The following is a 27,963-nucleotide window of genomic DNA, read 5'->3' on the forward strand; positions in this document are numbered from 1 at the left end:
GCAGGCTCGCCTCTTGGCCTTTGGCCTCTGCCCTGCTTGGGCAAGTGTTACAACTCTTTAGCTCTATGGATAAGTGCTCAGAGGCGCCCCACTCTGCCAGCAAGACTCTTACCCGAAGGTGCTCAGCTCTCTCACTCCATGGGCAGTCACCTCTTGCCAGTCTCCTGGTCCCTGCTGTTTCACGCCACTGTTGCTCGTGCTGCCGCTGTGCCATCTCTCATAGTCTCCAGTGTTACAACTCTGTCTCCTGGATCTAGGAGGTTCTCAGCACAGGGACCCCAGGTCCAGAGGATGTGCTCCGCTCCAGGCTCTTCTTGATGGTAGCAAGGCCTCCCGCCACAACCTCTGTGGGGTTAACCCTTTTATATGTCTACTCCTGTGACCAAAACCACGAATTGACCAATCCCCTTGGTAGGCCACAGTCACCTAATTTGCATAGTAATTGCCAGATTCCCCACAAAGGTTGTATGCACCTTAGTTGCATGGTAAACAGTCAAATCCCTTTGCAAGATTGTGGCCCAGCAAATCATTTTGGCAGAACTACAAACCCAGGGCCAAAAAGCCCATAACTGAAGAGAAACGCGTTGCACTGCACTGGCCATGTGTGAGAGACTGGGGATGAGAGACAAGTTTAGGGGTTACTTGACTGCATTAGCCCTGCTGGAGTGATGGAATCTGAGCTTATGTTATCAACTAGGCCTTCTCCATACTAAAAAAAAAAAAAAAAAAAAAAGAACAGCATTAGAATTACAGAATTATTGAAAAGGTGCCTGTTGCCATCAAGTCAATTCCAACTCATGGCAACCCCACGTGTTACAGAATAGAACTGTTCCATAGGGTTTTCTCGGCTGTACTCTTCACAGAAGTAGATTATCAGCCCCTTCATATATAGAGCTTCCGGGTGGATTCAAACTGCCAACCTTTAAGTTAGTAACCAAATGCAAACCACTTGTACCGCTCAGGGACTCCTATTGCAGAAGTAGTTCCCCTATTATTTTTTATTTTAAATATTTTATTGAGTTTTTGGTGAAAGTTTACACAGCAAATTAGGTTCCGATTTATCAATTTCTACACATATTGTTCAGTGACTTTGGTTACATTTTTCACATTCTGTCAACATTCTCATCATTTCTATTCTGGTTGTTGCGTTTTCATTATTCTTGCTTCCCTGCCACCCCTGACCTTCTCATCTTTGCTTTAGGGTAAATGTTGACTGTTTGGTCTCAAATAGATGATTTTTTTTTTTTTTAAATAAAAGGAGCACGGTACTAATGGGTAATATTGTTTGTTTTATGAGCTAATCTGTTATTTAGTTGAAAGGTGACCTCAGGGAGTAGTTTCAGTTCAAAGTTTAAAGGGTATCTCAGGGCAATAGTCTCAGCAATTTCCCAGTCTCTGCCAGTCCAGTAAATATGGCCTTTTTATTTTAATTTTGAGTTTTGTTCTACGATTTTCTTCCATTCTACACGGGACCATCTATTACGGTCCTGGTCAGAATGGTTGGTAGTGGTAGCTGGGCACCATCTAGTTCTGTTCTCTGGCTAGGTGAGGCTCTGCTTTGTGTAGGCAATTGGTTCTGTAGACCAGGTTCTTCTTTGAGTCTTTGGTTTCCTTCTTTCTCTTTTGCTCCAGATGAGTAGAGACCAATAGTTATATCTTAGATGGCTGCTTACAAGCTTTTAAGACCCCAGATGCTACTTACCAAACTAAGATATAGAACATAAACTTTAAGACTATGTTGTGCCAATTGACCTAGAAGTCCCACAAGGCTATGGTCCTAAGCAAAAGGTAAATGTTTGTCTTTTGATTTTTGTTTGTTATTTCTATCTCGTGCATGTGATTAGGACATTTAAGGAAAAACTAGACCAGATGTTTGCTAGACCCAGGTGTTTAGGGAGAACAGTGTATTCTTTTCCCTTCTTAAATCACAGCTGAGAATAGTGCCTGTGGCCAAAGTCACAGATGCTGGGTGTCATTATACTCTTTGCTTCTAACTTTGATGTGGCCGCTTAAACTGTTTACCTCGTGGAGGCTTTACATCCAGGCCAGGAGATAGTCAGTAGGAAACCTTCCTGATCAAGAATTTGTACATTTCAATCTTAGATATGTGCTCTGGTGACTAACACAGACAGCTGTCTCCTGTCCCCTAATGCCACCCAAACCCCTACCCCTCTGCTCCAGACCTCTTCTGGCTGATGTTGCTGTCCTCCTGCCTGCATCCTCAGCCCTCCAGCCTACCCTACAGGTGGAGTAGGTAAGGGATAAGGGCCACAGGTATGATGTTATTATCATTCCTGACTCATGTACCATGTGCCCAGTTCTTCATGTACATCATCTCATTTTAAACCTCAAAGCAATGGTGAACTGTGGGCATCATTAGTACTTCTGTCTTTCCCACCTCTCTCTTTCTGTTTCCTTTTACCGCTCTATCCCTCCCTCCTTCCTGTCTCCCTCCCCCTTACTCTCTCCTTCCCTGCTGTCTCTTTTACCCTCCCTCCCTCATTCCCTCCTCTCTCCTTCCCCCTCCCTCCTTCCTTCTCTCTCTCCCCCCTTCCTCTCTTCTTCCCTCCTCTCTCCCTTCCCTTTCTTCTTCCTTCCCTCCTGTCTTCCTTCCCTCCTCTCTCCTTTCCTCCTTTTGTTGAAAGGATGTTTTAAGGCCAGCCATTATTGCTTGGGATGCAGTGCTGCAGAACATATGAACTACTGAATTCTACTCATTATCTGTGGATTTATTTTTCCTGTTCTCCATCGGAGGGACAGGTAGACTATGGAGCCTGAAAGAATATACCCAAAGGAGGAAGGCCACAAGCCATTAACCAAAGAGTAGCCTTCTTTTGACAGCAGAGAGAGACTAAGTCAGGTGTTTGCGATTGTTTCCCAATGTCCACAGATCCTGTGTGTCAGTCCCTCACCTGCTCAGGCCCCTGAAATTACCTGAAAACCAGAGACCTCAGACTTCAGAGCTTTGGAATTCACTTCACAGTCAAAGAGAGGGACCAGCGTGGAGTAAGAGTGGGAGCCCCCTGTCAGGATGCTTCTTCCCCCTTTCAGAGGCTCTAGTCACCTGAACCTTTATTGAGGTCCACATCAGTATACATCTCTTTCTGTTTTGTCTTTTGGAAAAAACTGTGCTTTATAATCAGGGAAGGCCCCCAAGTAAGTGAATAATTCTAACAGAAGTTCACATCAAGGCCTCCCTGCCACCAAGACCACACCCCCATTTGGTGCTGTGATTTCAAGGCTAGAAGCGCAGCCAAGTCTCTGGTCTACACTCTGCACGAGCACTGAGCACCACGTCCCTGTTTCTGCCATAAGGAAAATGCAGTGAACACTGGAAGTAACTTGCAGCAGGGCACTTGTATTCAGTAGCTGATGGGCCTGTATCAGGCTTGGATTTTCCTTTTCTCTGTTGCATTTTCACTCCTTGAGGCCAAGGCCAATGTTTTGAAGGATGAATTCATCTGAAAACTACAAGATGGCTTTTGATAGAGCTGTGACTCTGTGCAGTAAAGCCTGAGGCTGGTGTTTTCCCCAGTAGGTATTCATAAGTGCAGCGTCTCGTGAAGGAGAAAACATGGGTTGTTTTTGAACGTGTCACTGATGTCAAAGTTCTGGGCATCCAGTATTATGTGTGTGTGTGTGCTACATTAATTTTACATCATAAATACTTTCCATAGGAACTGTGTCATTTTAATGCATTCAGTGGCCTTTGGTTGGGGCTCTGGAAGAGGGTCTTCCCCGCTCTCTCGCAGCTGGACTCAGCCTGGCCTGGCATAAATAGAAGCCTGTAGTAATTCCATCACTCTGTGCTTCTCTCTGTCATTCTTTCTCACCACAAAAATTCTGTCCTCTCACGTTCTGTTAGCGTCATATTCTTTGACTTCCCTCTTCCTTAACACTGACCCTTATATTTTAGGATGTCTCAAGTGGGTTTTCTAAATTAAGTCTAGCAGGAAATACAAATGATACCATATGTAGAGATTTCACGTCTCATACTTTCCTGAGATTGATTGACTTTCTGAGATCTAACAAATAAAAACCTCTCTGGCTTTAGAATGGCTGTGAGGGCTCAAATTCTTGCTTTCTCTCTGCAGAGTATAATATACTTCATGGTCACTTCCCCCAAACTCCTCTCCTGGATCAAAAATGAGTCACTTCTGAAGTCCCTGCAGCCTTTTGCCAAGTGGCATTACATTGAGCGTGACCTTGCAATGTTCAACATTAACATTGATGATGATTACGTGCCATGTCTTCAGGGGATCACCAGAGCTAGCTACTGCAACGTTTACCTAGAATGGATCCAGTACTGTGCACAGAAACAACAAGAGGTAGGTGGGGAAGAGGAGGGACATTGAATGTGAGATTTTAAACAAGGAACATTGTTGTAAAGTCCATCTCATTCTTATATTCCATGGTGGACTATGATAAAATAGAGAGGAGAAAAGGCATCAGTGTTTGAATAAATGTGTATTTAATGGTTTGGCACAATTAACTGTAAGAACTACATTGTGTTTCTAATGAGCAGCCTGGAAGGTACATTTCCCTCTGTGCTGTGCTGCAGGGTCAGTGATGTTTTAGGCCTCCATATAAACAAACAAACAAACAAACCCATTGACGTCGAGTCGATTCCGACTCATAGCGACCCAATAGGATGGAGTAGAACTGCCCCATAGGGTTTCCAAGGAGCAACTGTTGGATTCAAACTGCTGACCGTTTGGTTAGCAGCCAAGCTCTTAACCACTGCGTCACCAGAACTCCTTTAGGTCTCTATAATCACTTTAAAACATTGAAAACTTCTTTGCTTAAAATTTCATTTTGAGATTGCTGTACAGAGTCTATCTGTGCTAAAAGTCTTCAGGACGATTTGTGAACACATCTAATCATGGACATGCAGATTTTACTTAACCATCAGATGGCCCCACTTACTTCCATATTTGTTTCTCTTGTGCCATGTTGTTCAGTTGATGAGGACCATCTGGAGGTGGATCCTACCTCTCAGAAATGAAGCCAAGGACAGTGACATCTTACAAACAGAAATGGGGAAGGAGGGAGAGTAGCGGAGAAAAGGGAGGAAAACAGTATTTGAAAGGCTGAATCAATGTGTGGTTGTTGGAGAAAGTGGGTCCATGTTGAAAACAACTTCCTCAGCAGCTGATAAAGTATGTGATAAGTCCTGTAAAAAGGGAACCCAACCATGACACTAGCCCTGGTCTTTGACCTACTTATGAGTGATTGAAAACAAGTGGCAGAACAAGCAGGTGGCAGACAGACCAAGGCAAATGTGTGCTGACCATCTTTACCACTGACTCTTCAAGTGGTGGAGATATTTGAATCATCTACTGATATTCTTAGCTACCACCACGATGGCCTTCCTCATTCCTCACTTGGTGGATGAAATAGTTTCTTCCTTTCTTCTTCTTTTTTTTTTTTTAAAGATACTATGACTTTAAATTTCTTCCACACTACCCTCTCACTCCCTTTTAAAATAATCTGACTTCGGACGACCCTTGTAATTTAGTTGTTGATTGTGGACTTATGGTCAAGTCAAAGGACTCTTCATTATAGGGAGAAGGCAGGACCTTTGTTCCAGCTTGCTTCGTACTATTTATTTCTTCTCTTTCTGCTAGACCATGTCTCTTACCGTATATTGGGGAGTGTTAAAGTGGGCATTCAGTTGGCTTACAGTCACGAACTGAAGGGCCATATCCAAAATCCTAGGGAATTAAATCATCAAACCACATCTTAGCCCCTTTTTTCCCATAAAGTAGCTTTTCAATTTTTATTTCTTTCCCTGTCCAACCATAAAAGAAACAGCTTAAGGAAGCAGAGAGTTCTCTGTCCCTGGGATTATTATAGAGGGGACTGGTTGAGCATAATAGCTAACTTAAAAAGCCTCCTCAAACTCTACATTAAGAGTCATGTCAGTGCATATCCCTTTCAAGACCCAATTATTTTCTGTTTTAAATTTTTCATTGGTACCATGTGTTTTCATTAATGGAAGCACGCTGAATCATTGAGTGTTGTTGAATTTTTGGTAGGTAGTATGGATTTTTTTTTCCTTGCTCCCCTCCCACAACTTACCCTTCTATTCCAGAGGGACATATGTTGTCCCACTAATTGTACCCCTGGAGTCTCCCTGAGTCCACTGGCACATAGGTGTCTCAAAATCTTTTTTTCAAATTTCTATTTTTCCTACCAAAAATGCACATACCTCATACAACACTGTGTAGAAACAGTAATTTGTGGCACATGCACTTTGATTTTTGTTTCAAACAGTCATAAAGGCCCCTGCCTTGTGGCAGCATGCACTATCAATGGGAAAGCAACTTCCCAATGAACCTGAGAGGCAGAAAATGTTGGTGGGCAACCATATATCCCACCGGTCATGAAAAGGATATTGGGGCCTGTGTGAAAGTTGAATTGCTGTCCCTCCTCTTTCAGCCTTCGGAGACTCTGGACAGCGATGAGGACTCTCCTTTGGTGACTCTGTCCTTTGCCCTGTGCATCCTGGGGAGAAGAGCTCTGGGAACCGCAGCTCACAATATGGTTCTCAGGTACCTGGGGAAACAGCTGGGATTTCTTAGACCAGTACAGGCACCAATGTTTTCATTTTTCCAACAGATTTTTTTCAATGTTTTCCTTTTTTTCAATGTTTGCTTGTACTTCTTTCCATAATAAATCATGTTGGGGCTGCCACAAGTGTTTTTGACCACTGCTGTCTTTTGGAGTATTGGATTTGGAAATATCATTAGTATGGAACTGTCAAGATGCAGTGATTCTAGGTATAGGGCCTTCTACCCTACAATGAATGGTCCTTGAAGATTTGCTGGGAACACTAAATGAAATCATGCCTACGCAGTGTCTGGCCTGGTACCTAGCAAAGCTGATGCTCAGTAAATGTTAGTTCCCATTCCCTCACAAAGAAAATCCTCACATCTGTATGCTAGTCTCACACTTACCCTGTCCTGTCTCTAAGAGACTTCGATTAATGGCATTTCCCTTTTCCTGTTTTTCAAACTCTCTTTCTACTGGATCATCCCTTCTGTGTGTAAACAACCCAGGTCTCTCTTCTTGAAGAGCAAAACAAAAAATTAAACTCCTCCTGGCCCCATGGTGTCCTCTGTCACTCAGGTCATCTCTTTCACTCACAAATGAACTTTTGGACTTCCATTCACAATGAAACTACTTACAGCCTTAACTGTCTCACATTTGCCTTCTGGTCCCCCCACACCCACAAAACTGCTCTTACTCATTTCATCGGTCACCTTCGAGTCATCCAAATCAGTGGTCATTTCACAGCTTTCCCCTAGTCCCTTGACATTTGACACCTGTGGTTCTGGACTCTGTCTGCCCATGAGAATTTCTTTGTTTAGTGGTGCTCAACCTTAGCTTCGCATTTACATCTCCTGAGGGGCCTTTAAAATTCCTGACACCCAGGCCATGCTCCAGCTCAGATCATTTACATCCAAATCCCTGTGAGTGGGCCTAGGCATCAGTGTTTTTTAAAGCTCCCTGGGTGATTTCAGTGTGCTGCCAAGGTTGGGGACCGTAAAGAAGTGGGGAGCTTTAAAAAAAATAGATGGTCAAAACCCCAGTACTGAATCACAATCAGAATCTCTAGAAACCTCCTGTAACTGCCCCTCAGTTTCTCCCTCTACTTGGACTTTCTTTAATATGTCTATATTGCATTTTCCATATGGTGCTCTGAAAAAGGAGTTCTGATATTTGACTTCAGTGAGTTTTGTGTTATTAAGTTAGATCACAAGCTTCTTAAGGGCAAACAACCTTGTTCTATCTGTTTAACAGCCCTCACCACCCCAGGCAGTTAGGTGAACATTGACAAGTCCAGAGAATATCATTGTTTACTGTACTTGTGAATGCCTCTCCTGAGGAGGATGGCTGTGAGTAATCAGTGGGGCAAGCAGTTGAAAGGTATCATAAATTATACGTTATGAATTGATAAATGGAGGCGTGTGGGGGTTGGCAGTTTCTTTTATTTCTCTCTGGAGGCAGTAGCCTTGAGTCACCAACAGGGGAAAGTAAGAACTTCGGATAATTAGAATTTATGACGTCAGCTACTCTTTCAACTCCCACAATCTCAGAATTTTATGATATTTTTCACAGGTGAGCAAGGCCAAATGACTTATCTGTAAAGGATTATTTTAATACCCATGATAGGAAAATACTCTGGGGAGAAGCTAACTGTCTTCTAGCCTCTTTCTGTCTTCCTACCTGACTCAAGTCTCCTACTAGGCAGCTACCTTTCTGGCCAAATGGGACTAAATAGGATTGTTGTTTGAAAAGTCTTAGCAGAAGAAGCATCCATGAGTTTTGTAAGAGTATGATGTGTGCTCATATAGTGGGCTCCTTATTATTATTTTTTAACCTTTTTTTTTATTATTGTACTTTAGATGAAGGTTTACAGAAAAAACTAGCTTCTCATTAAACAATTAGTGTACATATTTTTTAGTGACATTGGTTACCAATCTCACGACATGTCAACACTCTGGCTTCTCAACCTTGGATTCCCTATTACTAGCTTTCCCGTCCCCTCCTGCCTTTTGGTCCTGGTCCCTGGGCTGGTGTGCCACTTTAGTCTCCTTTTGTTTTATAGACCTGTCTAATCTTTGGCTGAAGGGTGAACTTCAGGAGTGACTTTATTACTGAGCTAAAAGGGTGTCTGGGGGCCATACTCTCGGGGTTTCTACAGTCTCTGTCAGGCCAGTAAGTCTGGTCTTTTTGTGTGTGTGTGTGTGAGTTAGAATTTTGTTCTACATTTTCTCCAGCTCTGTCTGGGAGCCTCTATTGTGATCCCTGCAAGAGCAGTCTAGTGAGCTCCTTATTTAATCTGTAGAGAACAGTGTTACAAAGAGAAGAGCGTCATAAGATTTTGCACTTGAAATAACAAAGTGAATCTTCAGCTATTCATAGCATTTAGGTAGATGATTAAAACAATATAACATCTTCTGTTTGATCAATTTGAAGTTCTTTATAAATTTCAAATTTTCTTTACAAATTTCAAATGAATGCTACAAGTATTTCCAGTATTTACTCCTTGAGTTCATACCTAAGATCTTTTCAAAGACTCCTTTATTCTAGTTCTTTGTGTAGCTTGGTCAAATATTCCTGATCCAAGTGCTTCTTTCTTGGTCTACTTATTCTTTTTCCCCTTGATTTAGGAGCATGCTTACCGGCTGCTTTTTTTTTCTTTAAACTTTGTTTTGATGGGATTTTCTTTGCTTTGAGTAGATTCTCATACTAAATGTCAGCTCTACTTGTTTCAAACACAGAAATGAGATAAATCGGGGAATAACATTCTTGGTATTCTAGGGAAAGATTTGAGTCTCTGTGACTGGTTCAGTTTACTGAGAGGTCCCACGCCATAGTAAAATCCCACACAGTGCTTTCATTTTCTTCTCTGACTTACAAAAGGTAACTTATTTTACATGCTCCCCTAGGCCAATGGTTTGGGATCTGAAGTCCATAAAGCTGGAGCTTAGCTGAATATGCTGTGCAGAGCCAGGAGGAACACACTGTGAAGAATAGATTGGGGCCTGACAGGGCCCCCACATCTGCTTCAACCAAAGAAGCTGTACTTTATGGTTTCTATTTTAGGTATTCATAAATGATTCTGGTTGAAAATAATGGTTCCAAAGCTCCACAAAATTTTAAAACATAATTTTTATAGATACGGTCAAAATGCTCTCCAAAAAGGTTGTACTAATGTATACTATTATCAAGAGTATTTTGCCATACCCTCACTATTACTGGATATTCAATATTTTTAATTTCTCTTGTCTCCTGGGTAAAAAATTATATCTCATTCTTATTTGAATTTGCATTTCTGTTATTAACAGTGAAGCTGAGGATCTTTTTACATGTTTATTGGACATTTAAATTTTTTTCTGTGAATCGGCCATTTATATGCTTTATCCATTTTTGTTAGCTACTTACTAATTTTTAGAGCTATTTACATATTGGAGTCCTTGGGTGGTGTAAATGGTTAACATGCTCAACTGCTAACCAAAAGATTGGAGGTTCAAGTCCACCCAGAGGTGCTTTAGAAGAAAGGCCTGGCAATCTACTTCCAAAAATCAACCATTGGAAACACTATGGAGTACAGTTCTACTCTGACACACATGGGTCACCAAGAGTCACAAATCAAGTGGATGGCAAATGTTATTTATTTATTTGCATATTAAGATAGTAATACCTTGTAATATTTTCTACCAACCTGAACTTGTCCTTTTTCTTTTTAATACAATGGAATGAAGCTAGAAATCAATTACAGAAGGAAAATTGGAAAATACCCAAATATGTGGCAATTCAACGATACATTCTTAAAGAACCAATAGGTCAAAGAAGAAAGCATGAGGGAAATTAGAAAATACTTAGAGATGAATGAAAATAAACAAACACCAACATGCCAAAACTTATGGGATACACCAGAGGCAGAGCTCAGAGGAAAATGTATAGCTGTAAATGTCTAAATTAAAAAAAGAAAAGGATCGCTACCTTTTAGTGCATTGTGTAGTGCCTGTGGTCTTAAAAGCTTGCAACCAGCCTTCCAAGGCACAACGGTTGGTCTCAAATAGTATGGAACAGCAAAGGAAGAAGGAGAGTCAGGAATAGGAGGAGGGTCTCAAATGTGTGGCTAATTGCCTCCATGAATAACTGCCACTTTTACCATGAGACCAGAAGAACTGGATGGTACATAGCTACCATTACTAAACATTTTAATCAAAGATTCTATAGAGGAATCCTGATCAAAAGGGGGGAATGCAGAACAGAATTTCAAACTCTCATGGTCTCTAGATTTTCTGGAGCTATGGAGTCTGGGTGAACCCCTGAAACTATTGCCCTGAGACAATCTTTCAACCTTAAACCAAACATAACCCCTAAAGTCTTCATAAAACCAAAAAATCGTTTAACTAGTAAAAACTATCTGCCTTGAGCATTATGCTATTTTAAGAACTATCTATATGGGATCAAATTGACAACAACAACTCAAAAGATTAGATAAGAAACTTAGGGGGCAGTGAGTTTATGTTAATGGGAGAGGAACAACTCAGAAAAGCAGGGTGAGAATAGTTGCACAACTTGAAGAATATATCAATGTCACTGAATTGTACATGTAGAAACTGTTTAACTGGTGTGTGTTTTGCTGTGTATATTCTCAACAACAACAAAATAAAATTTAAAAAAGAAAACAATCTCAAATCAATAACCTAACTTTATACCCTGAGAAATAAGAAAAAGCAGATCAAGCTAAACCCAAACCCAGTGGAAGGAAAGAAATCATAAAGATTAGAGTTAAATAAATAGAGAATAAAAAAACAATAGAGAGAATCAATGAAACCAAAAGTGGGTTTGTTGAAAATATCAATAAAACTGACAAACCTTTAGCTAGGTTGACTAAGGAAAAAAAAGAGAGAAAAGACAACTAAAATCAGAAACGAAAGTGGGAGACTACTAATGGCCTTACAGAAATAAAAAAAGATTATAAAAGAATACTATGAACAATTTTATGCCAACAAATTAGATAGATGGAATGGACAAATTCCTAAGATTAAATCAGTACTAAAAAAACCTCCCAACAAATAAGTGTCCAGGACCAGATAGCTTTACCAATGTATTCTGCCAAATTTAAAGAAGAATTAATACCAATTTTTCTTAATATCTTCCAAAAACAGAAGGGGAGAAAACACATTTTTTAACTCATTCCATGAGGCCATCACAAGAAAAGAAAATTACATACCAATATCCTTTATGAATATAGATCAAAAATTCTAAACAAAATATTAGCAAACTGAATCCAACAGCATATTAAGAGGATTGTAAACCATGACTCAGTCATATTTATCCCAGGAATACAAGGGTAGTTCAACATAAGAAAACCAATCAATATAATATACCTCATTAACAGAACAAAGGGGGAGAGGGGACACGGTCATTTCAATTGATACAGAAAAGGCATTTAACAAAATCCATGTTTTCATGATAAAAACATTTAACAAACCAGGAATAAAAAGGAACTTGCTCAACCTGGTAAAAACTAACCTCATAATAGTGAAAGACTGAAAGCTTTCCCCTAAGATCAGGATCAAGACAAGGATGCCTACTTTCGCTACTGCTTTTCAGAATTGTACTGGAAGTCCTATCCAGAACAATTAGGCATGACAAAAAGAGGTAACTGAATTGGAAAAGAAGAAGGAAAAATATCTTTATTTGAAGATGACATGATTGTATATGCTGAAAAGCCCAAAGAATCCACATGAAAGCCACTAGAGATTATAAAAAAGTGCAGGAAAGTTCCAGGGTACAAAATCAACACACAAAAATCAGTTGTGTTTTTTAGATAACCACAGAAATGAACAAACCAAAAATGGAAAGGAAAAAAAAGTCCATTTTCAATAGTATTTAAAAGAATAAAATACTGAGGAATAAATCTAACCAAGGAGGTAAGAGATATATCCACTGAAAACTACAATACAGTGGTGAAAAAAAATGAAAGAAGACCTAAATAAATGGAAAGCCATCTTGTATTCATGGACTAAAAGACTTAATATTGTTAAGATGTCAGTACTACTCAAAGTGATCTACATTCAGTGCAATTTCTATCAAAATTATAATAGACTTTTTTGCAGTAATGGGAAAGTTGATCCTCAAACTCATATGGAATTGTAAGGGACCTCAAATGGCCAAAACAATCTTGAAAAAGAATAACAAAGTTGAAGGACTCACATTTCTCAATTTTAAAACTTATTACAAAGCTACCGTAATGAAAACAGTGTGGTACTGACATAAATATAGACATATATACCAATGGAATAGAATTGAGAATTCAGAAATAAACCCATACATCTACAGTCAATTGATTTTTTACAAGGCTGCCAGTCCATTCAAGGGGGAAAGAATAGTCTTTTCAAAAAATGGTGCTGGAGCAACTGGATTTCTACATGCAAAAGAATGCAGATGGACCCCTACCTCATATCATACATGAAAACTTCAAAATGGATCAATAACCTAAATATGAGTGCTGAAACTATAAAACTCTTACAAGAAAACGTAGAGGTAAATCTTCATGACTTTGGATTTGGCAATAATTCTTAGATAACAACACCAAAAGCCCAAGCAACAACAATTACAACAACAAATAGATAAACTGGACATCATCAAAATTAAAAACTTTTGTACAACAAAGAACATTATCAAGAAAGTGAAAAGACAACCTACAGAATGGGAGAAAATATTTGCAAATCATATATCTGACGTTGTTATTGTTAGCTACCCTTAAGTTGCCTCTGACTTATGGCGACCCCATGCACAATGGAACAACATGCTTCCTGGTCCTGCACCAGCCCCATAATCAGTTGCAGATCTGACCTATATATCTGATCAAACTCAAACCAAACACGTTGCCACTGAGTCGATTCTGACTCACAGCAATGCTATAGGACAGAATAGAACTGCCGCCTATGGTCTCCAAGGAACAGCTGGTGGATTCGAAGTGCCAACCTTTTTGGTTAACAGCCATAGCTCTTAACCACTGAGCCACCAGGGCTCCATATATCTAATAAGGGCTTAATATCCAGAATATATAAAGAACTCCTACAATTGAACATCAAAAATATGAAAATCCAAATAAGAAATGGACAAAAGAATAGACATTTCTCCAAAGAAGATATACAAACAACCAATAAGTACATGAAAAGATACTCAACACCATTTGTCATTAGGGAAATGCAAATTAAAACTGAAATGAGATACCACTTCACACCCACTATTATCAAAAAAAAAAAAAAAAAGGAAATTAATAAGTGTTGGAGAAGATATGGAAAAATCAGAACCTTCGTCCATTGCTGATGGGAATGTAAAATGGTGCAGACACTGTGGAAAACAGTTTGGCAATTCCTCAAAAAGTGGAACATAGAATCGCCACAAGGCCCAGCAATTCCACTCCCAACTATATACCCAAAAGAACTGAAAGCAGGGATTCAAACTTCCATCTTTATAGCAGCATTGTTCGTAGTAGCCAAAAGGTGGAAACAGCACAAGTGTCTATCAACAGATGCACAGATAAAGAAAATGTGGTATATACGTTCAAAGTCTTAAAAAGTTTTCAAAAGTTAAAAAGTGTGAAAAAGCAAAGTTTTAAGTGTTAAAAAGCAAAGGTGTCACTTTGAGGACTAAGGTGCACCTGGCCCGAGCCATGCTATTTTCAATTGCCTTATATGCATGCAAAAGCTGGACAACAAATAAGGAAGACGGAAGAAGAATTGATGCCTTTGAGTTACGGTGTTGGAAAAGAGTATTGAATAGACCATGGACTGCCAGAAGAATGCACAAATCTGTCTTAGAAGAAGTATAGCCAGAATGCTCCTTAGAAGAGAGGATAGTGAGATTTCATCTCACATACTTTGGTCATGCTATCAGGAGGGGCTAGTCCTTAGAGAAAGACATCATGCTTGGTAAAGTACAGGGTCAGTGAAAAAGAGGAAGACCCTCAACAGATGGATTGATACAATGGCTGCAACAATGGGCTCAAGTATAGCAATGATTGTGAGGATGGCACAGGACCAGGAAGTGTTTCATTCTGCTGTATGTAGGGTAGCTGTGAGATGGAACCTACTCTACGGCACCCACAACAATAATAACAACATATACATAAAGTGGAATATTATTCAGCCACAAAAAGAAACGAAGTTCTAATATATTCTACAATATGAATGAACTTTAAAAATATTATGTTAAGTGAAATAAGCCAGATGCAAAAGGAAAAATATTGTATGATCCCACTTATATGAAATATCTAGAATAGACAAATTCATAGTGACATAAAGTAGATTAGAGGTATCAGGAGCTAGGAGGAGGGGGAAATGGGGAGTTATTTCATAATGGGAACAGAAATTCTGCTTGGAATGATGCAAAAGTTTTGGAAATAGTGATGATGCTCATACTACATTGTGAATGTAATTAATGCCACTCTTAAAATGGTTAAAATAGCAAATTTATGTCATATGTATTTTACAACAATAATTGGGGAAAAAAAAAAGATGTTCAAGCGGGAAAAAAACAAACATTTTTCATCTTATAGTTCTGGAGGTCCAAAATGGATTTCACTAGGCTAAAATCAAGATGGCAGCAGTGCTGCATTCCTTCCAGAGTCTCTAGGGAAGAGTCCTTTCTCTTACCTTTTACAGCTTCTAGAGGCCACCTACATTCCATGCCTCATGGCTCCTTCCTCCATCTTCAAAGACAGCAGCATAGCATCTTCATATCTCTCTCTGACTCTGGCGCTACCTCTCCTCCCTCCCTCTTTCACTTAAAAGGACCATTGTGATTACAGTGAGCACACTGAGGTAATCTATTATAATCTTCCCATCTCAAGATCCTCAACGTAGCCATAGCTGCAAAGTCCCTTTTGCCATGAAAGGTGATATCTTTGGAGGGTCATTATTCTGCCTACAACAGAATTCTTGCTTTATTTCAGATATTATGAGTCTAAAATTTTATCATTAAGAATGAGGGTTGGTTTAGGTTTCTGTAAGACCATTTTTATCAAGTCAAAGAGTTTCCTCTATTCCTAGCTTGCTAAAGCTTTTATCAGGAAAGGATGTTGAATTAAAAAAAGAAATTGGCGCATGTTCAGATGATATCATTCTTCTCCTTTAATCTATTAATGTCATGGGTTTCATTAATAGATTTCCTCACGTTGAAACATCCTTGCAATTCTGAGATAAGCTCTACTTTGTGATGGTATATTATTCTTTTTATACAATGCTGGATTCAATTTGCTAATATTTTATTTAGTATAATTATATCTGTGTTCAAAGTAATAGTGTCTCTGTGTGTGTGTGTTGTGTGTGTGTGTGTGTGCGCATGCATGCGTGGTCATGCCTGTTCTATCCTTATATAATTTAAAAATCAGGATTATGCCCTTAGGTGTACTTTATGAGACCCAACAAGACATTCTCATGAATTTAATGTTAAAAGAGTAAGCAATGATTTTTGAAGCGGTAAGTCTAGTGCAGCAGCCTGGCATAAGTCCCAAACTCTGCATCATTTGTTTGTGTTTTTGGAGAAATGCTTTGAGTTTACAACAGTGGCATAGTTTTGATGGACAATCTTCAATAAAGCAAAATACATACATACAAAATCCGGGAGAATGAATAATTGGAGAATCATCTTCAATGATAAACTGAATGCAAGTGAGAAAAAGAGTACAATTATATAAAATGAAATAAAATTTGGATGTTTTATGGAGATGCAAAGGATTCATATAGATATGACAAGCAAACACTGATTATTTTTAATTTGGGGCTTGGGGCATATTGTCTTTGGGGAGCTGTGTCTCCCACTATAAAAAGCCGTACAAATATAAAGGGATGATTAAAGAGGGAGTCAAAATAATTAGCTGCACTGGCCCCAGAGGCTCACAGATGGCTTGATCACTGTCTTCAAGCAGATGAAAAGTCATAAAAAAACACAAACCTATTGCCATTGAGTTGATTCTGACTCATAGCGACCCTATAGCAACCCTATAGGACAGAGTAGAACTGCCCCTAGAGTTTCCAAGGAGCACCTGGTGGATTTTAACTGCCAACCTTTTGGATAGTAGCCGTAGCTCTTAATCACTGTGCCACCAGGGTTTCCTGAAAGGTCATGGTGAGGTGAATACTGGCTAATGCTCCATTAAGATCAGGAAAAGAGAGCTGCTTTTACAGCAGCAATGTGTTTGCTTGAAGAAGAAAATGTATTGACTCAGAGTAGACCTGACTTCCAAAAGGATAGGAAATTTCAAGATAAATTTGATCCTGAAAATGACAAATAAGCCAGTTCTTAATTTATTTGAAACAATATCACTGAAATTATTTAGCCAACGTGTCTTCTTTCCAGTGATTATATGAGGTTTAACATAAACATCATTATTTTATATTCAGATCCCATGTTGCCTGAGGTATACCAATCCAAAGGTGATATAAAAATCACAATAAGAGTTAACCCAGCATGTTCACTATGTGCCACATACAGTGCTAAGTGCTTTACACAAGTTGATACATTTCATCCTCTCAACATCCACATGAGATGGGTGCTATGAATGTCCCTATTTTATAGCTGGAAAAAATGAAGCACTGAGAGGTTATTTATGCAGTATTTCACAGTGGCAGAGACAAGGTTCATGCTCAGACTCCAGAGTCCTTCCTTTTAACCCCCAAGCTGTGTCCTATAATACTTTCCATAAGTTAGTCTTCATCTGCTATGTAAAAAAAAAACAGTTGTGGTCGAGTCAACTCCAACTCATGGCAACCCCATGTGTGTCAGAGTAGAAGTTTGCTTATTCTAGGTTTTCAATGGCTGATTTTTCAGAAGTAGATCACCAGGCTTTTCTTCTGAGGCACCTCTGGATGGACTCAAGCCTTCAACCAGCATGGTAACTGGTTGCACTACCCTCTTTAAATCCGTCCCTCCAAATCGTTGCCTGGGGCATGTTGGCTACTTTCTGGGATCCATCATTCCCTCCTCGCCCACTAAATTTCCTTTGTTAAGTATCCTGTGCTGGGGTTGTTCTGCTGAAGGTGCTGCTGGTGCCTGCTGATGGTCTGCATTGTCAGATGGCTATTGAAAAGGCTGAATTTTACCTGAGCTTGGAAAACGGCGATGGTTAAAGAATGCCCCCACCATTTGTGTTCAGGAAAATGACTTACTACAATTAACTACCCTTTCCATGTGACTTACTACAATTAACGACCCTTTCCATATGACCTGAATAAGACTCATGGACGCTTCTTGTTCAGCTATGACAAGGCCAGACACCAAAAACCAAACCTATTGCCATTGAGTTGATTTTGACTCATAGCAACCCTATAGACAGAGTAGAACTGCCCCGTAAAGTTTCCAAGGAGCGCCTGGTGGATTTGAATTGCTGACCTTTATGGTTAGCAGCCATAGCTCTTAACCACTCTGCCACCAGGGTTTCCAGGCCAGACACAGACCCTCCAAATTCCCATTCCTTCCGTCATAAATGAGTAACTGAATTGCTTGTTCTCACTGATCAGAGAAAAAAAAAAAAATGCTTGTGAACCAAACTTTGGCTAAGCTTCTGTCCTTCCCCCAAGTCCCTGAACTTTGGCCCACCCTCATCCTGAGCCAACATACTACCCTCTTTAAGGCCCCCTGCAGGAAAATAGGCTGACCTTAGCATAAAACATTCTAATTTTTCATCTGATCACCTCATCCTTTCATCCTGCTTCCCCACACCTGGGGTTTCTCTAGACTTGTTTACTCTCTGTCTCTATTTAAAAAAAAAAAAACTCTTTCCCGTAAATCTTTGAGAGACTTGCTGATCTTATGGTTGGAATGTGCCCCCGTTACCGTAGACCCCTCCCCCATCTGAGTAATCCCTTTCCACCTTTTTTTCTGATAAAGCCTCTCCCTACCAAAGAAGTGTCGTTGAAGAACATTAAATATATTGTGGACTTTCAGAAGACTGAACAAATCAGTTGCAGAAAAAATACAACTAGAATGTTCCTTAAAAGTGAGGATGACGAGACTTTGGCTCGCTTTCTTTCCTTCACATGTCATCAGGAAAGACCAGTCACTAGAAAAAGACCTCACATTTGGTAGCGGGTCAGTGAAAACACGAGAAATCATCAATGCGATGGATTGGCACAACAGCCACAACAATGGACTCAAATGTACCAAGGATCTTGAAAATGGCACAGGACTGAGTAGTGCTTTGTTCTGTTATACATAAGGTCGCCATGATTCAAAGCCAACCCAACAGCAATTAACAACAACAACTGTCAATGTCTGGATTTGTTTCTATTTGACACTATTGATGCTCAGTGTGGCCTTTGCCCAGGGGCTCTTCAGGCTCAGCAATGTCATGGCCCTTGGGTACATCTCACTCTCTCCTGTGGGGCTGGCCCTGTTTCTGATAGAGTTGCCATCATCATGGCCTCTCAATGCCCCACTCTCTTGGGCTGCACTTGCTCTGATCGTTTTTATGTCCCTTAGGACTTGGGCATTGGTTCCAGAGGCCTGGGCCACAGGACAAAGTGAAAGCTGGGCTCTGGGGTGCATTTAGAATTGTCCCTCCTCCTGACACTTACCATTGTCCTCAAACCACACTTGATCTCTGGGTTCCCTGTGCCCCTTACTTCTTAGGAAGCCCCTCACTAAGCCTTTAAATATCTCTGGACATAAACTTGACCAGAAGGTTGAACACAGTTTGGGTTTACTTTGGGCCTCTGCCCAGACTATTTTCAGAGAGAAAGAGATAACAGTGAGGACAAGAGACTTGCCCAAACACCAACAAGTATCAGGGCCAAGATTCAAGCCTTGATTTGGAGCTTCTGGCTGCCATTGCTCTAGCTCTCCTGGGCCATATGTTGCCTCTTGGTGTGGTGCCTGAACTCTAAATGAAGTGAAGTACTTTGGAGCAACATGAGAGACACCACTGCTGTCTTTTCAAGTGATCTTTACGAGTGGGAGAAAGCTGAAGTCCAAACCAGAGGTTGGCTTGATTTTTAGAGCTAATAGGGTAAATTCCCTGGATAAAGATGGCATGAAAGAAATATTAATACACTATCAGTTCAGGATGTATGCAGAGTATGTACACCAATTTATATGTTGGAAAAGTGCTAGAGACTCACCTCAGGAGAGGGAGGTGGGTATGAGTTCATGAACTACACTCTAGTAGTGTTTGTACTGTTGTGGCTCAAGCTTAAGCCTCTGATGGGATTAGGCCATTTTAACACATCTCTGAGCTGCCTGTTATAAAGATGACCCCAGTTACATTTTTTTTCAAAGCAACTCTGTGTTTCTTAGAGAGGTCGGTGGAGGAGGTAGCCATGGATTGGCACCTATGGCTTCTTCAGTGTGGCATGAAATACTGAACATTTGTTCCCATCCATCTCATTCTCTTAACTTTTCTGGCCTATTTCTTCTTGCATGGAATGGTTATAATAATATATCTTATGCAGGCATCTGTAAGAATTAGATGAGATTATGGAATAGAAAGCACTTTGTAATCCACAAATCATCAGAAAAATGTAAGGCATCATCCCTTTTTCTGCCTCACTTTTAGTTGCTCCAAGATAGAGCTAGAACCAATGTTTGTGTTTGGGAAACTGTAGCAGGAGAGAGTGTGGTCAGAAGCATAGAATCAACCATGAAACCACTGCATGGCTGCTGGATTCTAACCAGTGGCTGTTGAGTCACCCCGACTCACGGCAATCCCCATATATGTCAGAATAGCGCTGTGTTCCATAGAGTTTTCAATTGCTAATTTTCAGAAGGCGCCTCTGGTTGGACTTGAACCTCCAACCTTTTGGTTAGCAGCCAAGTGCGGTCACCATATGCACCACTCAGGGACTCTGATGGACTGTGGTGGGAGGGGGTGAGGTGGAGAAAACATGTAAGAAGAGAGCCACTACAGTCTCCCAGGGGAAGATGCTCTCCAAACCTGGGATGGTGATTTAGGGGGATGCACATATACTCTCTAAGCATCTCCTTTACTAATCAGTTAACAGACAAACCCAGCCTGCAAATCCCACTTCATTGTTTGCATAGGTTCTGCAAGCGCTCCATTCAGGGCAATGCGCTGCAGCAGAAGGCTATCCACATTGCCAATTGGTAAACACACGAGTATAAAATGGGCCTGTTTGGAAGTTAACTAAAATGAACAAATCCATCATTGTTCTAGGGATCCCATTGTGAGTCCGTCAGGAACCATCCCGGTATTATCATTGTTTCCCTTGAATCCTAAGATTCATTAAGATAATTATCCAGGATAATGACTCCGATGTCCAAAACATGAAATCTTTATCATCTAGTCATATTCCTTTTTCCTAAAAGAGCAGTGTTCCTCAGCAGTGGCTTTATTGACATTTTGGGCTAAATAAGTCTTTGTTGTGGGGGGCTGTCCTGTGCATTATAACAGCATCTCTGCCTGGTCTCTACCCAACAGTTATCAATAGCACCCTCTTCCTCAGTTGTGACATACAAAAACGTTTGCATACATTGCCAAATGTCCCCTGGGGAGCAAAATCACCACCAGTTGAGAACCACTGGGACAGAGGATGCAGGGACAACTGGGCTGATCTGGTCAGTGATTTTGAACAAAAGGGGCAGAGAGAGCATGAGCAACCTCTGAGTAGAACAGAGCACTGGGGGCTCCTCTGTGTGCAAAGAACATTGAGATACAGGAGAGTGAAAATAACCTTTACTTCAACAATCCGTCCCCAAATTGCCATTGCTGTGAACAGCCAGGTGCATTAAAGCAAAAGCCTTGGGCAAGCTGTGAGCTGGAATATTGGCAGTGACTGACTGTAAGCAACAACTACAGTCTCAAGAGAGAACAGCCCTTCCAAAGGTTGTAAACAACTGTGCTTAAATACTGTCTTAGTTATCTATTGCTGCTATGACAGAAATACCACAAGTGGATGGCTTTAACAAAGAAAAATTTATTCTCTCAGAGTCTAGTAGGCTACAAGTCCACATTCAGGGTGTCAGCTCCAGGGGAAGGCTTTGTCAGCTCTGGAGGAATATCCTTGTCATCAATCTTGCCCTGGATTAGGAGCCTCTCTGTGCAGGAAGCCAGGGTCCAAAGGACACACGCTGCTCCTGGTGCCTCTTTTTTGGTGGTGTGAGGTCCCCCACTCTCTGTTCACTTCCCTTTCCTTTTATCTCTAGTAAAATAAAAGGTGGTGCAGGCCACACCCCAGAGAAATTCCTTTTACATTGGATCAGGGATGTGACCTTAATAAGGGTGGTACAATCCCACCCTAATCCTCTTTAACATAATCTAATCTTGCCTCATTAACCACAGGCAGAGATTAGGATTTACAACACATAAGAAAATTATAATCACAAAATGGAGGACAACCACACAATACTGGGAATCATGGCCTAACCAAGTTGACACATATTTTAGGGGGACACAATTCAATCCATGACAAATACTGATGACCCAAACCCCTCATCTATAGGCACCACCATCAGCTATGCCATTTCTTAACAAGAAGCTGGGTCAGGAACCAGGAAGACAACAAGAATATGAGTCAGTACAATCAGAGTCACAGAGACCAGGCTTTAGGCTGGAGGCAGAGACTGGAGCCTCCATTTCAATTCACACTCACACACACACACACACACATACTCAAACACATTCACATACACACTCACACTCACATACACACTCACTCATACACATACACTCATTCACACACAAAGTCTAAAAGGAGCTTTGTCCTTACTCAAGTCCTGACTCTATGAAACAAGGATCGATCCCTGCAGAAGTGTGGCAGACAGAGAACAAGGAAGGAGAGTAAATATGGTTCCTTTTAATGGATTCAATAGGAAGGGTCAGTGTGATAGATTTGTTCTTGGGTTGAGTGGTGTAATAGTGAAGCGTGAACAACGCATACCAGTTTTTTCAAATTAAAAGAAAATATGCTCAAGTATCATTTACTCATCGTCATAATAAGGAATACTGTTTCCTTTTATTCAGATATAAGCACTAACGTGGTACCCTGTAAGCATGTGCTCACCTCTGTGCCTCTGTCAAGATGGGGCTCACTAACCTCCTAGGGGTAGGGTCGGGGGGAAATGAGAGAGGGAAGGATCTAGGGGTGGCTGTTTTCATCCACGTGAAGGCCAACCTTGATGGACTCAGATGTAATGCTATTTCCCAGCAAAAATGTCCCGCTGGCCTGAGGTGGGGAGCCAGTCATTTCTCAGTAGAGTCTTAAAAAGACAAATCCCTATGAAGATCCAAAATCAGAAATACACCACAGGCGTCCAGAGGCCCCTGCTTCCCCACCCTTCCCGTCTTGTCACATCTTCTTGCCTTCCTTATAAAACAATGTAAACGGCTCAGTTCCTTCTCCTGAGGAAAAAGGGTAGGTAACGAAACACCTTACTCTTAAGATGCCTTTATGTTTATGGTGTTAGGGAAGCTGAGTGGAGTTCTAATTCAGTCTTTGTTCTCTACACTGAGAATCATTTTAATTGAGTAGCATGACGCACCACAATGTGTCATTTCCCCTTAAAATAGAAACTACAAATAAAACATTTATTGTTGGGGCCTTGGGATGAGAACTCAGGCATTTTAGTGAGGCTCCTGTGACAGTTTAGTTTTTCCTACTGATAAATGTGTAGTCTGTGGTGGTCCTGCAAATGCAGCTGAGAACACAATAGGCCTATCAACTGGAATGCCTTGCTCTTCTCTCTTATCTGTGAATGTTGTTGAGTATCATGGGCAGGTCCCTTAGTCTTGGTTTGCCACTGTCCTCACCCCCACATCTAGTCCCAGGGTGGTGCAGTCAACATGCTCTGCCACTAACCAAAAGGATCTGCCCAGAGGTGCCTCGAAAGAAAGGCCTGGCAGTCCTTCCAAATTCACTTCTGAAAAATCAGCCATTGAAAAACCCCTATGGGGCAGTGGTACCATGACACATGTAGGGTCTCTATGAGTTGGAGTTAACTGGAGGGCAACTGCTTAACTGGTCATTCCCACATCTGGAGGTGTATTTTTTTGTTTTTGCTCCCTCTTAGGTGGGTGCAAGGCCATTATGATCAATGAGCATTCCTAATCCTATCCAGACTCCATCTTTCCCACTTTTTAGGATGTAGCTCTCCCACTTAAGTGCTCAGCCCCTATCTGGTGACAGGAAGCATTTTCAAGCGTTCTCAGTGGAAAGCAGATAGTACTCATTATCATGTTTTAAAGCCTACTCTCTCAGCATTAGCCCTACTCTAGCCTGGCTCTGCTGTACTCCAGAACGCCCTCGTGGTCCCCACTGGAGATGGCTAAAGCTCACATCCTGGAAGCTTCTGTTCTGTGAGGGAAGGATGCCTCTGTCATCTTTTTCTGGAGTCCAGGGCTCCTTCTGGCCCCAGGACCCCAAGCCCCACCAGAGCCTGCTGTTAGGGTTCCCACAGTCAGCCCTGACGCCAAGCCTTCACGTCCCTCTCAAGGGAGTCCCGGGAGGAAATTAATGATGGTGGTGTATTTCACAGCTAAATGTTAAAATAGCAATCAGTGGAACTATTTCCCCCTGAAGAGAGAGTCTAATGTGCTGCGTTGAATCAAAGTCTTGCTCAGTGAGCCAAGTCATGACATCCTTCCAAGCCAAGGCACCCCAGGGACTCTTTCACGCACACTTTCAATCTTCTTTGCTCCCTGGGGCAGCCCCATCAGGGGTGCTGTTTCTTAGACTGGCCTCGTAACTACCTCTCAGGGATGTTGGGGGTCAGGGTGCTTAGAGGCAGTGCTTTAGAATATTATCAGTGGAAACAAAGGAGAAGGCGGGAGGAACAGTTCCTCCTCTTCTCAGAATGCAGGCAGGGTGAGTAGCTTTCCCAAACCCATTCCCCGTGTTCACCATGGAGCAACGTGCATGTTCTCTTTCCAGACAAAGCTCAATCACCTGAAGGATATGGAAGCAAAGCAGGGAAAATCTAGCAACTTAAAACCCAGATAATCCTGAAAGATCTTTAGTCATTCATTGTAACCCTAGTCCTGTGCCTCTTCCTCTAGTCATTAAAAAAGGTGGGGTTGGAAAATAGATATTCTCTGGGAATCTAAATGACTAATTTGAGCTTTCATTTAGTTTTACTTCCTCTTTCCATATGTAACACAGCCGAAAGATGATATACAGAAATACAAAGAAGAAAAATAAAGGCGCCTGGGTTGTTCCATAATTTTCATCATCACGACCTGAGAAATAGAGAGCTGGCTGGATTATTGAACTAGTACTGTTTTCTTTGCAGGCTGAATTTAACTGCACATGTTAGTCCAGCTCTGACCAGAATCACATTCAAAAAGTTAATACTTCTGTGGCTCTGAAAAAGTATTTTAAATGACTTCCACTCCATGACACCAGAACTCATTATCAGGCAGGAATGAGGTCCACAGGGTCCGGTGTTTGGTATAAAGGGTGACTCCACTGTCATCTTTCATTCCCTACTGGATTAGCCTAAAGATATTAAGATAATTCTTGAAATGGGCAAATGAAAGGCTTAAGCCGTGCTCAAAATGACAGGATTCTGAGCATTTTCCAGCACGAATTAATAGTAACTACGGCTTTGTCTCCCAGCCTGGACTCTTTTCTGTATGGTCTTCACACCCTCTTCAAAGGTGACTTTAGGATAACAGCCCGAGATGAGTGGGTATTCGCGGACATGGACCTGCTGCACAAAGTTGTCGCTCCAGCTATCAGGATGTCCCTGAAGCTTCACCAGGTAAAAGTCCATTTCAAAATAAAATCTAAGCCTGCAATTCTAAGGGGAGAGGGGGGAAATGACCTTTGAAACATGCAATCACCTTTTTCTGAATGGGATTTGTGAGTGCGTTTATTACTTAGGAAACTAAGCATTGAGGCCATCTGGATATTCTTGCCATGGGCTAGTCGTTATTTGACCTCAAGGGCAACTCTTCCAGTTGCCATTGATCCAACTCCGATGCATGGTGACTCCAAGTGTCTCAGAGTAGAGCTGAGCTCCATAAGGTTTTCAATGGCTAATTTTTCAGTAGATCACCAGGCCTTTCTTCTGTGGTGCCTCTGGGTGAACTTGAATGTTCAGCCTTTCAGTTAGCCACTGAACATGTTAACTGTTTGCACCACCCAGTAACTCCTAGGAGGTTGTAATATTCCACTTAAGAGCTGTTGGGAGGTGGTAATATTCCACAAGGAAGGAAGAAGGATGTTGGCCAGAGAAAAGTGCAGCAACTACGCAAACATCATAGGCAACCCTAGCCACAAAGCTAAGCACTTTTCCTCGGCACTCTCCCTAGGTTAGGGCAATGAGTGAGGAGGTGCCCCTGCGTGCAGTTCAGGATTGAGAAAGAAAATAGGAGTGAGAGTAGGGTTGTGGAAGTGGACTTAGCTTTGAAGGCCATTGGCCTAGCCACTGTCTGTAGGCTACTGAGGATCAGCCCTTCTGATCCTCACTGAGCCCACACTGGACTCCATGTGTTCACCAGGACCAATTCACCTGCCCTGATGAGTATGAAGACCCAGTGGTCCTCTACGAGACCATCCAGTCCTTTGAGAGAAAAGTGGTGATCTGCCATGAGGGTGACCCGGCCTGGAGGAACGCAGTGCTGTCCAACAGGGAGGAGCTCCTCACCCTGCGGCACGTGGTGGATGAGGGCACTGACGAGTACAAGGTCATCATGCTCCATAAAAACTTCCTGAGCTTCAAGGTCATCAAGGTACAGCATCCACCCTGCCAGGTTTCCATGTGGCAGACCCCTCTCATTTGTATTTGAGAAGCAATGGGAGGGTGGCTGGCACCAGCATGTGAGTCCCTGTGCCATCACCTCTGATCAGAGAGACAGTCCCCAGGGGAGCGTTGGCCAGCAAGCAGAGCCAGGGCAAGGAGCCAGGCTCGGTGTGGGACTCCCCTGCCAGGGCCATTTCCTACTCAGTAAATGAGCATGAAGGTGAGGACTTTGACAAGTTCTCGTAGAAGCACATTAGATGAGGATCAAGACTCCGCTTATTTTTAGACTCTTAGAGAAAGTTCACACCTTGCTCTAATAGCCCATTCCTGAAGTCAGGGCCTCATTGCCAATGATTCTTCTTTTCCTATAACTTCAGACTACTGGGCTAACACAAAATCTGTCTTTCCATTGGTTCTCAGGTTACCCATTTGAAAGTGGCATCATTCCCGTCTCCTAGGGCTGCCACTCCGCCTTGACTGGACAGTGCTTTAGGTCAAAGTGCCGCGGTCGTAGAGGTTCAGTCCAGAGCCCTGCCCACTCACTGCAGGGGACACCGGACAGACTAGAAACCGTGGGCCATCTGCTTGTGTTCCCTGTTTCTTACCTGCCCCACAGGTCAATAAAGAATGTGTCCGTGGTCTCTGGGCTGGGCAGCAGCAGGAGCTCATATTCCTTCGCAACCGCAACCCAGAGCGCGGCAGCATCCAGAACAACAAGCAGGTCCTGCGAAACCTGATCAACTCCTCCTGCGACCAGCCCCTGGGCTACCCCATGTACGTTTCCCCCCTCACCACATCCTATCTCGGGACGCACAGGCAGCTGAAGAACGTCTGGGGCAGGCCTGTTAGCTTGGACAGCATTCAGACGTGGTTCCAAACCAAGTGGTTAAGGTAGGCCTTTATCTAGGTGCCATGGCTGAGTATGGAGGTGGGCTGGGGAGAGCTCTTATATTTCCTATTGGAATTCACTGCTGATCATTATTTTCTCATATGATTAAACTGCTGTCCCCAAGCAGCATCTAGCAGACTGTTCTTTTTTTTCAACAAGCAGTCTCAGATTATGAATCCATGGGAAATCTCATACGATGAGCATCCATTTCCCTACCTACACAGCTGCGAATCTGGCATGGGTCATTCCAGAGCCGCAGGGTGAGGGGTCTTTGGGAGTGAATGCTGGACATCTGTTACTGAGAACCAGGCCTGAACTCCCTCAGCACGCAGCTCTCACACCACCATGTCTGCTCACCTGGTTTTAAGGATTAGGCTCTGGTTAGTTGGAATGAATTCTAAGGTGTTTTGCCTGAATCTGGCTGAGCTTCTTCTCAGGCCTCAGAATCAAAGGGTCTGGTGGGAGGTTGATGCTGAAACAGATTCATTCCCATGCAGTTTATTCATTTATAAGGTTTGGGGAACAAAAGCCTCTCTCCCCTCCCACAGCCCAGGTGTGCTGCTCACCTGTAGAGCAGGGTCATGTTCTGATTTAGACAGCACGTGGACAGCATTAGAAATGTTTGGCAGGGACACTACAGGGGAAGTCAGCACAACTGGACTAAACTAAAGCTAAGAAGTTTCCTGACTACAGTCAAACTCTTTGAGGGACAGAGTAGCAGGGGCAGGGGTCTGGGGATCATGCTTTCAGGGGACATCTAGGTCAATTGGCATAACAAAGCTTATTAAGAAAATGTTCTGCATCCTACTTTGGTGAGTGGCATCTGGGGTCTTAAAAGC

The 27,963-nt window shown here is 41.9% G+C and overlaps 1 protein-coding gene across 1 annotated transcript in view; it reads left to right on the forward strand.

Annotated features, from left to right (window-relative positions):
* PCNX2 (pecanex 2) overlaps positions 1-27,963 on the forward strand; it is a 343,407-nt gene that overhangs the window by 301,938 nt on the left and 13,506 nt on the right. The window contains exons 27-31 of the mRNA XM_012554495.2: positions 4,095-4,328; positions 6,442-6,554; positions 25,107-25,251; positions 25,994-26,224; positions 26,852-27,126. Of these exons, the coding sequence (XP_012409949.1) occupies positions 4,095-4,328; positions 6,442-6,554; positions 25,107-25,251; positions 25,994-26,224; positions 26,852-27,126 (998 nt within the window). The remainder of the gene's footprint in view (positions 1-4,094; positions 4,329-6,441; positions 6,555-25,106; positions 25,252-25,993; positions 26,225-26,851; positions 27,127-27,963) is intronic.

This window comes from Trichechus manatus, unplaced genomic scaffold, assembly GCF_000243295.1.
Source record: "Trichechus manatus latirostris isolate Lorelei unplaced genomic scaffold, TriManLat1.0 scaffold00021, whole genome shotgun sequence".
In the NCBI taxonomy this organism is placed as follows: domain Eukaryota; kingdom Metazoa; phylum Chordata; class Mammalia; order Sirenia; family Trichechidae; genus Trichechus; species Trichechus manatus.